Raw genomic sequence first — 13,798 nt, forward strand, 5'->3', positions numbered from 1 at the left:
AGTTCTGGTGGTGATATTTTCACAGAAAATTTCATCCCCTTCAAAGAGTTCTTTATTTACACCTAACCGAACAGCATACCATCAATTTCCATAGATTTATCTTTAAAAAGTCTAATATAATGAAATCAAAAAATGGAAAATCAAGGATGGAATGTAACAATATTATGAAAAGCTAAGCTGCTACCCACCGTATAGCGGAGATGCTTAGTCGCAGATAGGCGCAACAAAACGACTGTCGCAAATAAACCTTTCGGCCATTAAGGCCTTAGTCAACAATACACACACACACACACACACACACACACACACACACACACACACACACACACACACACACACAAAACTGCAGTCTCAGGAAACTGAAACCACACTGCGAGCAGCATCTCCAGTTCCTGATGGGAGTGGCGACTGGATGGGGGTACGGATGAGGTGGGATGGGGAGGGGGAGGGATGGTATGGTGAGGATGGCAGAGAGTGAAGTACTGCAGGTTAGACAGAGGGCAGGTGGCACGGGAGGGTGGGGGGTGGGGGGGCAGGGGAAGTAGTGGAAAAGGAGAAAAGTAAAAAGACTGAGTGTAATGTTGGGGTGACAGCTGTGTGGTGCTGCAATATGAATGGGTTAGGGTGGATGGTTGACGACTGTGACATTCCTCTGCTATGTGGTGAGTAGCAACTTTTCTTTTCCTCTTCGTAATATAATGAAATATTTTCATAAAACAATCCATCACCTGTGTCACTCCCTTAGGGATGGAATTTTGAAAAATCCCTTCTTAAACTATGCCTACTGCATACGATTAACACGCTCTCCAAATTTCAAGTTTCTGTCCTTAGCTATTTGAGCTGGGTAATGACTTGTTAGTGAATCAGTCAGAACATTTTCTTTTATATAGAGGCATATTTTATATCAATACAAAAGGTCAGTGACAGTTATTGTAAATATTGAATTACATGACTGTAATTAATTGTAGCTTGTTGATATATAAGCAACTTATTCTTTCAGGACATAGCCGCCTCCCCCCCCCCCACCCCCCCCCACCCCTCTCTCTCTCTCTCAGGAGAATCAAATTTTGATCCTTGATTTTGGTGCTTGTCCCATTATCAAACGTCACACTTTTTGACCAGTCCAGTGCCAAATCTTGCAGGATCCCGTATCTTATATTCTCCAATTCTACATTTAATTTTACTGCAGTATGTCAATGTGACCATCAATTATGAAGGTAAGATTCCATCCATGTAAGAGGAATGCCACTAATACCATAAAATGGAAGATTCCCATGTAGAATGTATTTTACACAAGCAAAAGGTTATGCAAAATCACAGAACATAACAGGTTTTTTTATTTCTAACCATTTCTCGTATACTTTTGCTGGTTTTACAACAATATATTAATCTTGTATCCATTTTGATGTATGATTTCATTGCAATGATTTCCACTGACATCTGACAGGTGCAAAACATTTGTTGACCTTCCCCTGGGCCTTTCAGCTACCTTTCCTCATCTTAAAAGTTCATCATTTTTATTTGTCAAGCATCTTATGGTCTGATGCAAAAGTATTCTTTTAGATACATGGATTTGTTTTGAAGGCATTATTTTGCTTTTCTAAATGTAACTACAGTAAAACCCTGTTTTTATGTTCCCGCATTTTATGTTTTTCCTCTTTTTACAGTCATTGTTGTGGTCTCAACAGAAGTACTATTCTCTCAATACAATGCTTTCCCATCATTAATAATTCTGTTTCAACCTTTCTCACATATTAAGTTTTCTTTGGTGGTACCATGACCTTTAACACTGACTTTTATACAGATTTCTGCAAAAAGAGCAATATATTCCTGCTCAAAGTCAGCCTGGGAACAAAGCAGAAAACTTAGATTGTACACAGAATTATTGGTTATGTAATGTAGCATTAACGTGGTAAGCAAGAGTTTTTTTGTCAGTGGTTGGGTCACAGCTACTTGTATTATATATTTCCAGTGTTTCAAAGGATGGGAAAGTATGGTAAGTCACTGCCATAATGATAATCATGATCTGATGATAGTGACTAATAACAACCTTCCTTCTGCTCATTGTGTTGTATTAGAACATTAATTTAATTTCACCATAATTTATACAAATAAATACCCACTTTTGAAGATAGCTGTCTTTATAAATGGCTTTCATGAATTGTCATTACTTCTGTATGAAATACTCTAATCCATACTAGGCGTGCAATCCTAGGTGGTACAACGTGATATCAGATGTAAACATTCCTCCTCATGCTGTTCCATATCATGATGACAATTTCTGCCCTCTTTTTCACCCACCAACTTTTTTTGACACAACTGGAACGACAACCGAAACATGCATATGTCTTTTTGTGTTTCACCACTTTGTCACTGCCTTTGTGACTGATGCTTTGTATACTGTGGAGAAACAGTAGACCTAATTACTGTTAGAAAGAAACAAAAACATTTAATTATTTCAGTTTTTTTAAATAACCAAAATTTAAATTGTTTTAATTTCATATTTTGAACAATATAAAGAGAATGACAATAACAGTAGTTTATTCATTTTGCGTGTTGTGTTTCCTATGATCTCCCATATTTTACACTTTCCTGTCTTTCACAGTTTTTGGGTCAGTCTGCTGGAAAGTGTAAGCGGTTTTATTGTATATAGACTGAATACTGTTGGAAATCAACTGTGCACTTAACCTATTTCCAGATGAATTCACAAGGAAACCCCACCACATGAAACATGACTGGGTGGGATTGGGATGGTATGCATCGGCCACAACAATGTGTTAATATAGTCCACTTTCCTCAGTAGCTTATCAAGCTCTTTACTAATACATTCTACTTTATGTTTCACCCAAGGAATGTCATAAAACACAAAGATTGATTCTATATTCGCATTTGTGGAGAATATTCTCACTTATGTGTCTGATGCCATTCTCAACTGTATAACTAAAGGTTGAGGATCTATACTGTTGCCCAATCTCTGGATCATAATTCCACGGCTGTCTTTGTAAAGATGTTTCCTCACAGAGCCTAAATCAAACATTACTTTGCTGACCCTGCAGTTTGCTTCAAATTACACGCTACTTGGTAATAATTACCCATTTAGTTATGTACCACTTCTGATGTTCCTCTCCCATTACTATTACCTAGCAATAATAGCTGCTTCATCTTATAAACCCTTCCTTTTTAGCTTTAGTTTGCAGCTTATACTCTGTGCTGTCAGACTCAATTTACTGGGTTGCCTGAATGCTTCTGTCCACATTATCCGAAGCACTGAAGCTACTGCAGAGATCTAGACTTTATCTATCAGAAGTCTAGACTTTATCTGCCAGAACTGCCGTTGGTGAGGCCACTTGCATGTCTCAGCGATACAGAGAGCCACACCATAGGTGCAACCCCAATGGAGAGGTATCTGTTGAGAGGCGAGACAAAAGTGTGGTTCCTGAGGAGGGGCAGCAGCCTTTTCAGTAGTTGCAGGGGCAACAGTCCAGTTGATTGACTTATCTGGCCTTGTAACATTACCCAAAATGGCCTTGCTATGTTGGTACTGCAAACAGCTAAAAGCAAGCGAAAACTACAGCCATAATTTTTCCCGAGGGCATCCAGCTTTACTGTATGGGTAAAAGATGATGGTGTCCTCTTGGATAAAATATTCCGGAGATCAAATAGATGTCTGGGTGGGGACTACTCAGGAGGACATCATTATCAGGAGAAAGAAAACTGACGTTCTACAGATCACAGCGTGGAATGTCAGATCCTTTAATCGGGCAGGTAGGTTAGAAAATTTAAAAAGGGAAATGGATAGGTTAAAGTTAAATATAGTGGGAACTAATGAAGTTTGGTGGCAGGAGGAACAATACTTCTGGTCAGGTGAATACAAGGTTATAAATACAAAATCAAATACAGGTAATGCAGGAGTAGGTTTAATAATGAATAAATGAATGTGGATAAAATGCTACAAGCTGAAAGCATTATTGTAGCCAAGATAGACACAAAGCCCTTGCCTCCCACAGGAGTACAAGTTTTATGCCAACTAGCTATACAGATGAGACAATGAAGAGGTCAAACAAATGTATGATGAGACAAAAGAAATTATTCAGATAGTGATGGGAGATGAAAATTCAAAAGTCATGGGGTATTGGAATTAGGTAGTAGGAAAAGGAAGAGAAGAAAAAGTAGAGGGTGAATATAGACTGGAGGTATGGAATGAAAGAGTAAGCTGCCTGGTAGAATTTTTCACAGAGCATAGTTAATCATTGCTAACACTTAGTTTAAGGATCATGAAAGAAGGCTGTATATGTTGAAGAGACTTGGAGACATTGGAAGTTTTCAGAGTGACTATATAATAAGAGATTTAGGAAGCAGGTTTTAATCTTAAGGTATTTTCAGGAGCAGATGTGGACTGGGACTGCAATTTATTGGTTACGAACTGTAGATTAAAACTGAAGAAACTGCAAAAAGTTAGGAATTTAAGGAGATGAGATCTGGATAAACTGAAAGAACCAGAGGTTGTAGAGAGTTTCAGAGAGAGCATTAGGGAACAATTGACAAGAACGGTAGGAAGAAATACAATAGAACAACAATGGGTAGCTTTGAGAGATGACACAGCAAAGGATCCAATAGGTAAAAGAAAGAGGGATAGTAGAAATCCTTGGGTAACAGAGGAGATAGTGAATTAAACTGATGAAAGGAGAAAATATAAAAATGCACTTAATGAAGCAGGCAAAAAGGAATACAAACGTCTCAAAAATGAGATCGACAGGAAGTGCAAAATGGCTAAACAGGGATTGCTAGAGGACAAATGTAAGGATGTAAAGGCATATATCACTAGGGGTAAGATAGATAATGGCTACAGGAAAATTAGAGAGATCTTTGGAGCAAAGAGAACCACTGGTACGAATATCAAGAGCTCAGTTGGAAATACAGTTCTAAGCAAGGAAGGGAAAGCAGAAAGGTGGAAGGAGTATAAATAGGGTCTATACAAGGGTGATGTACTTGAGGGTAATATTATGGAAAAGGGAGAGGACATAGATAAAGATGAAATGGGAGATATTATACTGCATGAAGAGTTTGACAGAGCACTGAAAGACCTAAGTCAAAACAAGGCCCCAGGAGTAGACAACATTCAATTAGAGCTACTGATAGTCTTGGGAGAGCTAGCTCTGTCAAAACTACCACCTGGTGAGCAAGATGTATCACATAGGTGAAATATCCACAGACTTTAAGAAGAATATAATAATTCTAACCCCAAAGAAAGCAGGTGTTGACAGGTGTGAAAATTACCAAACTATCAGTTCAATAAGTCACAGCTTCAAAATACCAACACGAATTCTTTACAGACGAATGGAAAAACTACAGGAAGATCAGTTTGGATGCAGCAGAAATGTTGGAACATGTAAGGCAATACTGACCCTATGATTTATCTTATCAGACAGATTAAGTAAAAGCAAAGCTATGTTTCTAGCGTTTATAGACTTAGAAAAATCTTTTGACAATGTTGATTTCAATACTCACTTTCAAATTTTGAAGGTGGCAGGAGTAAAATACAGGTAGCAAAAAAAAATTACAAATTATACAGAAACCAGATGGTAGTTGTAAGAGTCAAGGGGTATGAAAGGTAAGCAGTCATTGGGACGAGAGTGAGACTGGGTTGTAGCCTATTCCCAATGTTATTCAATCTGTATACTGAGCAAGCAGTAAAGGAAACAAAAGAAAAATTTGGAGTAGGAATTAAAATCCAGGGAGAAGAAATAAAACTTTGAGGTTTGCCAATGACATTGTAATTTTGTCAGGGACAGCAAAGGACCTGGAAGAGCAGTTGAACAGAACGGTCAATGGCTTGAAAGGAGGATATAATACGAACACCAACAAAAGCAAAATGAGGATAATGGAATGTAGTCGAATTAAATCTGATGATCCTGAGGGAATTAGATAAGGAAATGAGTCACTTAAAGTAGTAAATGGTCTAAGTAGAGAGCATATAAAATGTAGACTACCTATGGCAAAGAAAGTGTTTCTGAAGAAGAGAAATTTGTTACCATCAAATATAAATTTAAGTGTCAGAAAGTATTTTCTGAAAATATTTGTATGGAGTGTAGCCATGTATGGACGTGAAACATTGATGATAAGTAGTTTAGACATGAAGAGAGTAGAAGCTTCCAAAATGTAGTGCTACAGAAGAATGCTAAAAATCAGATGGGTAGCTCATGTAACTAATGAGAAGGTACTGAATAGAATAGGGGAGAAGAGGAATTTGTGGCACAACTTGATTAGAAGAAATGATCAATTGAGACATCAAAGGTTCATCAGTTTAGTACTGGAGGGTAGCGTGGGTGGTAAAAATCATACAGGGAGCCAAAGAGATGAATACACTAAGCACACTCAGAAGGATGTAGGTTGCAGTAGTTACTTGGAGATGAAGAAGCTTGTACAGTATAAAGTAGCATGGAGAGCAGTATCAAACAAGTCTCTGGATCAGAATTGTAGATTGCATGGATCTTTTCACTGACGTAATAAGGCTTGAAATATAATCTCAATATAGTCCTAAAGGTACTACTGCAAACTGCAGATTGGAATTATGATACCTCTTCCTTTGCAACTACCACGCCTGCTTGAAATTCCAAGATTAACTTGCCTTCTTCCAGAATCGTATAGTTACAATGAAATCCCTCCATGAACCATGAATTTTGCCATATAGGGTCGCTTATGTGCCTCAATGATACAGATAGTCATAGCATAGGCGCAAACACACTGCAGGGATATCTCTAGAGATCAGACTAACATCCAATCCCTGTAGAGGGGCAACTGCCTTTTCATTAGTTGCAAGAGCAAGTCTGGATGTTTGGCTGATCAGACCTAGTCACATCAACAAATGTGGCACTGATACTTCGATACTGCAAACAGATGAAAACAAGGGAACCAACAGCTGTTAGATTTCTTGAGAACATACCACTCTAATTTGTAGTTTAATGATGATGATATCCTTTTGGGTAAAATATTCCAAAGATAAAATAGCACACCATTCAGATTTCCAGGTAGGGACTACCCAAGAGGAATAGTAAGGTAGGGGTGGCGGACAGTGCAGTGCTGCTAGGCAGCAAGCAGGGACGATGTGGAGAGTGTAGGGCAGCAATGTGCAGTCAGGAGGTTTGACGGAAGACAGGGGAGAGATCGAGAGGGGGTGGTGGAAAAGGAGAGAAGTAAAAAGACTGGGTGCAGTGGTGGAATGAGGGCTGTATAGTGCTGGAATGGGAACAGGGAGGCTAGATGGTTGAGGAAAATGTCTAGCAAAGATTGAGACCAGGAGGGTTACAGGAATATAGGATATATTGCAGGGAAAGTTCCCACCTGTGCAATTCAGAAAAGCTAGTGTTGGTGGGAAGGATCCATATGGCACAGGCTGTGAAGCAGTCATTGAAATGAAGGATGTCATGTTTGGCAGCATGCTCAGAACCAGGTGATCCACTTGTTTCTTGGCCACAGTTTGTAGGTTGCCATTCATGCGGACAGACAGCTTGTTGTTTGTCATGCTCACATAGAATGTAGCACAGTCATTGCAGCTTAGCTTGCAGATCACATGCTGGCCGCAGTGGTCTCGTGGTTCTAGGCGCACAGTCCGGAACCGTGCGACTGCTATGGTCGCAGGTTCAAATCCTGCCTCGGGCATGGATGTGTGTGATGTCCTTAGGTTAGTTAGGTTTAAGTAGTTCTAAGTTCTAGGGGACTAATGACCACAGCAGTTGAGTCCCATAGTGCTCAGAGCCATTTGAACTTCTTTTTATCACATGACTGGTTTCACAGGTAGCCCTGCCTTTGATGGGATAGGTGATGTTCGTGATTGGATTGGAGTCTGTGGTGGTGGGAGGCTATATGGGACAGGACTTGTGTCTAGGTCTACTAGAGGCATGTGAGCCAAGAGGTAAGGGGTTGGGAGCAAGGGTTGTGTAGGAATGTACGAGTATATTGTGCAAGATCGGCGGACAGTGGAATACCACTGTGGGAGGGGTGAGAATGATAGTGGGAAGGACATTTCTCATTTCAAGGGATGACGAGAGGTAGTCGAAACCTTTGCGGAAAATGTAATTGAGTTGCTCCAGTCCAGGGTGGTACTGCGTTATGAGAGGAATGCTCCTCTGTGGCTGGACGGTGGGACTTTGGCAGATGGTGGGAGACTGGAAAGATAATGCACAGGAAATTTGTGTTTGTACAAGGTTGGGAGGATAATTACAGTCTGTGAAGGCTTCAGCGAGACTCTCGGTATATTTCAAGAGAGACTGCTCATCACTGCAGATGTGACAACCACAGGTGGCTAACATGTATGTAAGGGACATTTTGGTATGTAACAGGTGGCAGCTGTCAAAGTGGAAGTATTGCTGGTGGTTAGTAGGTTTGATGTGGAAGGAGTTACTGATGTAGCCATCTTTGAGGTGGAGGCCATCATCTAGGAAGGTGGCTTGTTGGGTTGAGCAGCACTAGGTGAAGAAATGAGGGAGAAGTAGTTGACGTCCTGGAAGAATGTGTATAGTGTCCTCACCCTTGATCCGGATCACAAAGATGTCATCAATGAATTTTAAGCAGGTGAGGGTTTTAGGACTCTGGGTGTATAGGAAGGATTCCTCTAGATGGCCCATGAATAGGTTGGCGTGGATACTGCCATGTGGGTGCCAATAGCCATACCCTGGATTTGTTTGTAGGTAATGCCTTCAAAGGAGAAGTAATTGTGGGTGATGATATAGTTGGTCATGGCAACTAGGAAGGCGGTTTTGGTTTAAAATCCATTGGGCATTGGGAAAGATGGTAGGGCCACGGGCATTAGGCATGTTAGTGTAAAGGGAGATGGCATTGACAGTGATGAGCAGGGCACTACGTGGTAAAGGGACAGGAACTGTGGAGAATCAGTGGAGGAAATGATTGATATCTTTTACATAGGAGAGTAGGTTCCAGGTAACAGGCTGAAGGTGTTTGTCTAATAGGGCTGAAGGTGTTTGTCTAATAGGGCTGAAGGTGTTTGTCTAAGAGAGCAGAAATGAGTGATTGGGTTTATGAACTTTAGGAAGCATGTAAGAGATAGAAGTGCAGGGAATGGTAGGGGTGAGCAAAGAGATGGACTCTGGGGAGATGTTCTGGGATGAGCCTAAGGATTTGAGGAGTGACTGGAGTACCAAACTAACCTTACATCCACAGAAAGCATCACTGTCCTGATCCTGACCTTATAATCCTACCTGCTGACGAAGGCTCCACCACTGCTGTTTTGAGCCTCCACCACTGTTGTTTTGAGCCACAAGGATTACCTGGCAGAAGGACTCTGCCAGCCATCAGATACCTCCACCTACAAACCTTGAAACAGTGTCCCCACTCCAGAAATCCAGCAATGGTTCAGATTCTTTTATGACATCTTTGCGATCTGGATCGAGGGTGAGGACAGCCTTTCCACATTCCTCCAGAGCCTCAACTACTTCTCCCCCATTTGCTTCAGCTGGTGTTTCTCAACTCAACAAGCCACCTTCCTAGATGTTTACCTCCACCTCAAAGATGGCTACATCAGTGCCTCCATCCATATCAGACCTCTTAACCATCAGCAATACCTCCACTCTGACAGCTTCCACCTGTTCCATACCAAAAAGTCCCTTCCACACAGCCTAGCCATCCCTGGTTGTCGCATCTGCAGTGATGACTGATCTCTCTCGAAATATACCGAGGGTCTCACTGAAGCCTTCACAGACTGTAATTATCCTCCCAACCTTGTACAAAAACAAATCTCCCGTGTTTCATTTTTTCCACCCTCTCACCACCTCTCAAAGTCCCCTCATCTGGCCACAGAGGAGTGTTCCCCCTCACAACTCAGTACCACCAAGGACAGGAGCAACTCAATTACATTCTCTGCCAGGGTTTCAACTACTTCTCATCATGCCCTGAAATGAGAAATGTCCTGCCCACTATCCTTCCCACCCCTCCCACAGTGGTATACCACCATCCACTAAACCTGCACAATGTACTCATGAATCACTACACAACCCCTGCTCCCAATCCCTTACCTCATGGCTCATACCCCTCTAATAGACCTAGATGCAAGTCCTGTCCCATACATCCTCCCACCACTACCTACTCCAGTCCGATCACAAACAAGACCTATACCATCAAAGGCAGGGCTACCTGTGAAACCAGTCATGTGATCTATAAGCTAAGCTGTAACCACTGTGCTGCATTCTATGTGAGCATGACAACTAACAAGATGTCTGTCCACATGTGACCAAGAAACAAGTGGATCTCCTGGTTGCTGAACACTCTGCCAAACATGATATCCTTCATTTCAATGACTGCTTCACAGAATATGCCATATGGATTCTTTCCACCAACACCAGCTTTTCTGAATTTCACAAGTGGGAACTTTCCCTGCAATATATCCTACATTCCCGTAACCCTCCTGGCCTCAGCCTTTACAAGTCATTGTCCTCACCCATCCAGCTTCCGCTACCACATCTCCCCACCTTGCCCCTGTCCTCCATCTAATCTCATGTCTGCACACAGCTGCCCCACCCTCTCCACTACATCCCTGCATGCTCCCTAGCAGCACTGCACTATCTGTCACCCCTACCCTACTATCCCTCCTCCTCCCCACCTCAGCCTCCTCCTTACCCCTACCCAGCCACCACTTCCATCATGCACTGGTGTTGCTGCTCGCAGTGTAGCTATAGTTGCCTTAGACTGCTGATGTGTGTGTGTGAGTTGTGTGTGTGTGTGTGTGTCTCTCTCTCTCTCTCTCTCTCTCTCTCTCTCTCTCTCTCTCTCTCTCTGTGTCGGTTATTTTTTACAAAGGCCTTATGGGCAGAAAGCTTTATTTGGAACAGTCTTTCCGTTGTGCCTATCTGCGACTCATCATCTCTACTATATGGTGAGTAGCAACTTTCCTTTTCATAATATTGTTATAAACCTAACAAGGACCTGCACAAAATTATGTCAGTGTGATCACATATTGGCTCAGCCAACTGTGACATTAGCTGTTATGTTCACTAATATTTCCTTTTAAATAACTCTCAAAATTGACAACAGAAGGCAGCACCTGTCAAGGGACAGACAGTGAGACATCCACACATTTTCCTTATATGAAATGAGTCCAGTTTCCAAACAATATGTGGCTCATGCTTCGAGAAAATTGTGGTCCGAGTTATACATGGGTGTGGTCTTTTGAACACAGCTCCGTGGCCCGAGCTATGCTTTGGCTCGGTCTACAATGTGTTAGGCAATTTAGGATAACCAATGACAACAAATGTGGTTGGTTGGATGAAGCTCTGAACCACTGCTGTCCTGAATGTGAGTCCAGTGCGTTATTGCTGTGCTGCCTCCTCAGCAGTGGTCCTTACATAAGGATGAGACCTATATTTAATGAGCTTACAACAAGACCTCTTATGTGCTTCACTTCATCAATAGTTCCTAAGTACTCCAATTCCTAATAAAGTAGTCATTAAACTTGATGTACACATTCTGTATGAAACTTACACTTATGCATTGATTTACTTCAATCTAAATATAAAGTTCAGAATTTTGAATACAGGAAACTTTTCATTAAGAGAAGTCTGACAATACCAGCCACCATGCCATGTGGCTTGTTGTTTAGCTCCTACTGTAAATCAACTTTATACTGCCCAGTGCTCTGGGAAGAATTCTTTAATATGTGCACCCAATCATATTTTAGAAAATGAATTAAATATAATTTTATCACATTTTTTATGTAACTACAGTTCTAGTCTGCATGGTGGTTAGAGAAGCAACTTAAAGAACAACATTGAAACAAACACAACAATTTGTTCTGCTATTTTTGTTGTCTTATATGACTATATTATACAGCGACACTATTATGAAAAGGATAGATTGCTACTCACCATACACAGGAGATGTCGAGTCACAGGCAGGCGCACAGAAAAGACGGCTAAACATGTGAGCTTTCAGCCTAAAGGACTTCTTGTGATGCAGACAATAGAAACATGTTTACACAAGCACAACTTACACACTTGTGTGAATGTGTGGTGTGTGTGTGTGTGTGTGTGTGTGTGTGTGTGTGTGTGTGTGTGTGTGTGTGTGTGTGTACGTACTTTAGAAGAATGCCTTCTGGCATAACTAATGACAGTTTACACAATTTCCCCTTCTGAGCTTTCTATTTCCAAACAGTGTAGGTTTTCTGAATTTTATCCTCCAAATTTTGCAATATAACAGTTTTCTCAATACTTTGCAAAGAACATATTTAAAGAAAATCATGAAGTGACAGAACTAACATGCACTTACTTTGCATAAGCTTTTTCCATAAGTGGAATCCAGAATTCATTCTCTTTTGTTGAATGAGTGAATAATAAAGTACCATTCACAGTTGGAAGAAGATCATCTACAACAACATCTACCCATTCACCAAACCTCCAAAACTGAAAGTGAAATATTCCTGTATATTCATCTGTTTTGTTTGGGTTCCATTCTTGTTTTGAGTAATCTGGAACAACCTAAGAGAACAATGATGTTAGATAAAGTGCTTCAGTTATTTTAGATTGTAATCTGATACTTTTACAGAACAAACATATTAACTGAAGTACAAACAATGTAACAATTTAGCAGGAAATGGCTTCTAAATGATATTGGTGTACAGGTTGGCTTTCTCCTATCCAGTCTGTTAGTTACAAAGATCAAGAAGAAAGCTTTGAATGGGATTATCACAATCAAAAGAAGACAATTCACTATTCACATGGCTGACAAAATACTTCAGCAATGTGCCATCAAGCTACTACCATCATATTCTTCGCTGCAACTATCACAGATATCACTGGTGACATATGTTTGTAATAGCCTGCTGCTGCTGGCTCCATTCTCCCATACTGATTGGCTACTTTGGAGATGAAAGGTGCCCAATTAGCCTTGATAATGTGATCCTGCTTCATCCACAACTTGCTTTTGTACAAGCACCATCTAGTCCTCTTACTTGAAGGCAACTGCCACAAATGAAAGTGGAGGAGAGGAGGTTTAAGGTTTAACAACTCCTTGACATCAAGGTAATAAGAAAATAAGCACACGTACAGAATGGCCAATGATCACAACAAAATAGAGAATGGCTTTGTTTAATTAACCATACTGGATTCATGTCAATTGATTTAATCAGCTGCAGTTATTGACTGGTGCCTTTTGGTATGCACACCAATTCTCTGTACCACCTCTACACTTCATCATGATGTTAATTGTTTGAAAATGGTCACATTTGACTGAAACCAGTTACCAGAGTAAATAAATATTAGTTGTGATCTAGACTCAGTGTTTTCATTACCTTACTTAACAAAAACTGCCGTCATTCCAATATGACTGACTTCATCAAAAATTTTGAAGGGAATGTTTGATGGTAGCAGAGCTTCTTAAGGTAGTCTTGGTAGCACATTTATAGTGTGTGTCAGAACAGTCTTTAGAATGTATAGATTCCTAAGATGAAAATGTAGTGCATGTTACACCAGAATTTTTTATAGCATTTTTGAAATACAACACTTAATGCACCATTTATGTTTTATTATTCAATTGTATAAAATTTTACTACACAATACACGATTTAATGTACTGATGAGTTTGAAAAATGACAAGAATTGAAATAATTCACAAATTCAGCATGCGTTATTAGCTTTGCTGTGAACAATTATATTTTAAAAAGTTTATGATTTGTGATTTATGATTTATGCAAATGCCATTATTTTGATTTAAAAACAGGAGGAAGAGGATACTGTAACTATTAGCAAACATTTTTGGTAGGCAGGTGCAATGTATGAAATTAAATGTAGCAATC

At 40.4% G+C, this 13,798-nt stretch overlaps 1 protein-coding gene across 4 annotated transcripts in view; it reads right to left on the reverse strand.

Annotated features, from left to right (window-relative positions):
- Positions 1-13,798, reverse strand: part of LOC126336524 (calpain-5-like) — a 276,232-nt gene that overhangs the window by 140,919 nt on the left and 121,515 nt on the right. For all 4 annotated transcript variants that reach the window (XM_050000315.1, XM_050000317.1, XM_050000316.1 and 1 more), the window contains one exon: positions 12,274-12,482. In XM_050000315.1, coding sequence (XP_049856272.1) covers positions 12,274-12,482 — 209 coding nt within the window. The remainder of the gene's footprint in view (positions 1-12,273; positions 12,483-13,798) is intronic.

This window comes from Schistocerca gregaria, chromosome 2 (assembly GCF_023897955.1).
Source record: "Schistocerca gregaria isolate iqSchGreg1 chromosome 2, iqSchGreg1.2, whole genome shotgun sequence".
NCBI lineage: Eukaryota > Metazoa > Arthropoda > Insecta > Orthoptera > Acrididae > Schistocerca > Schistocerca gregaria.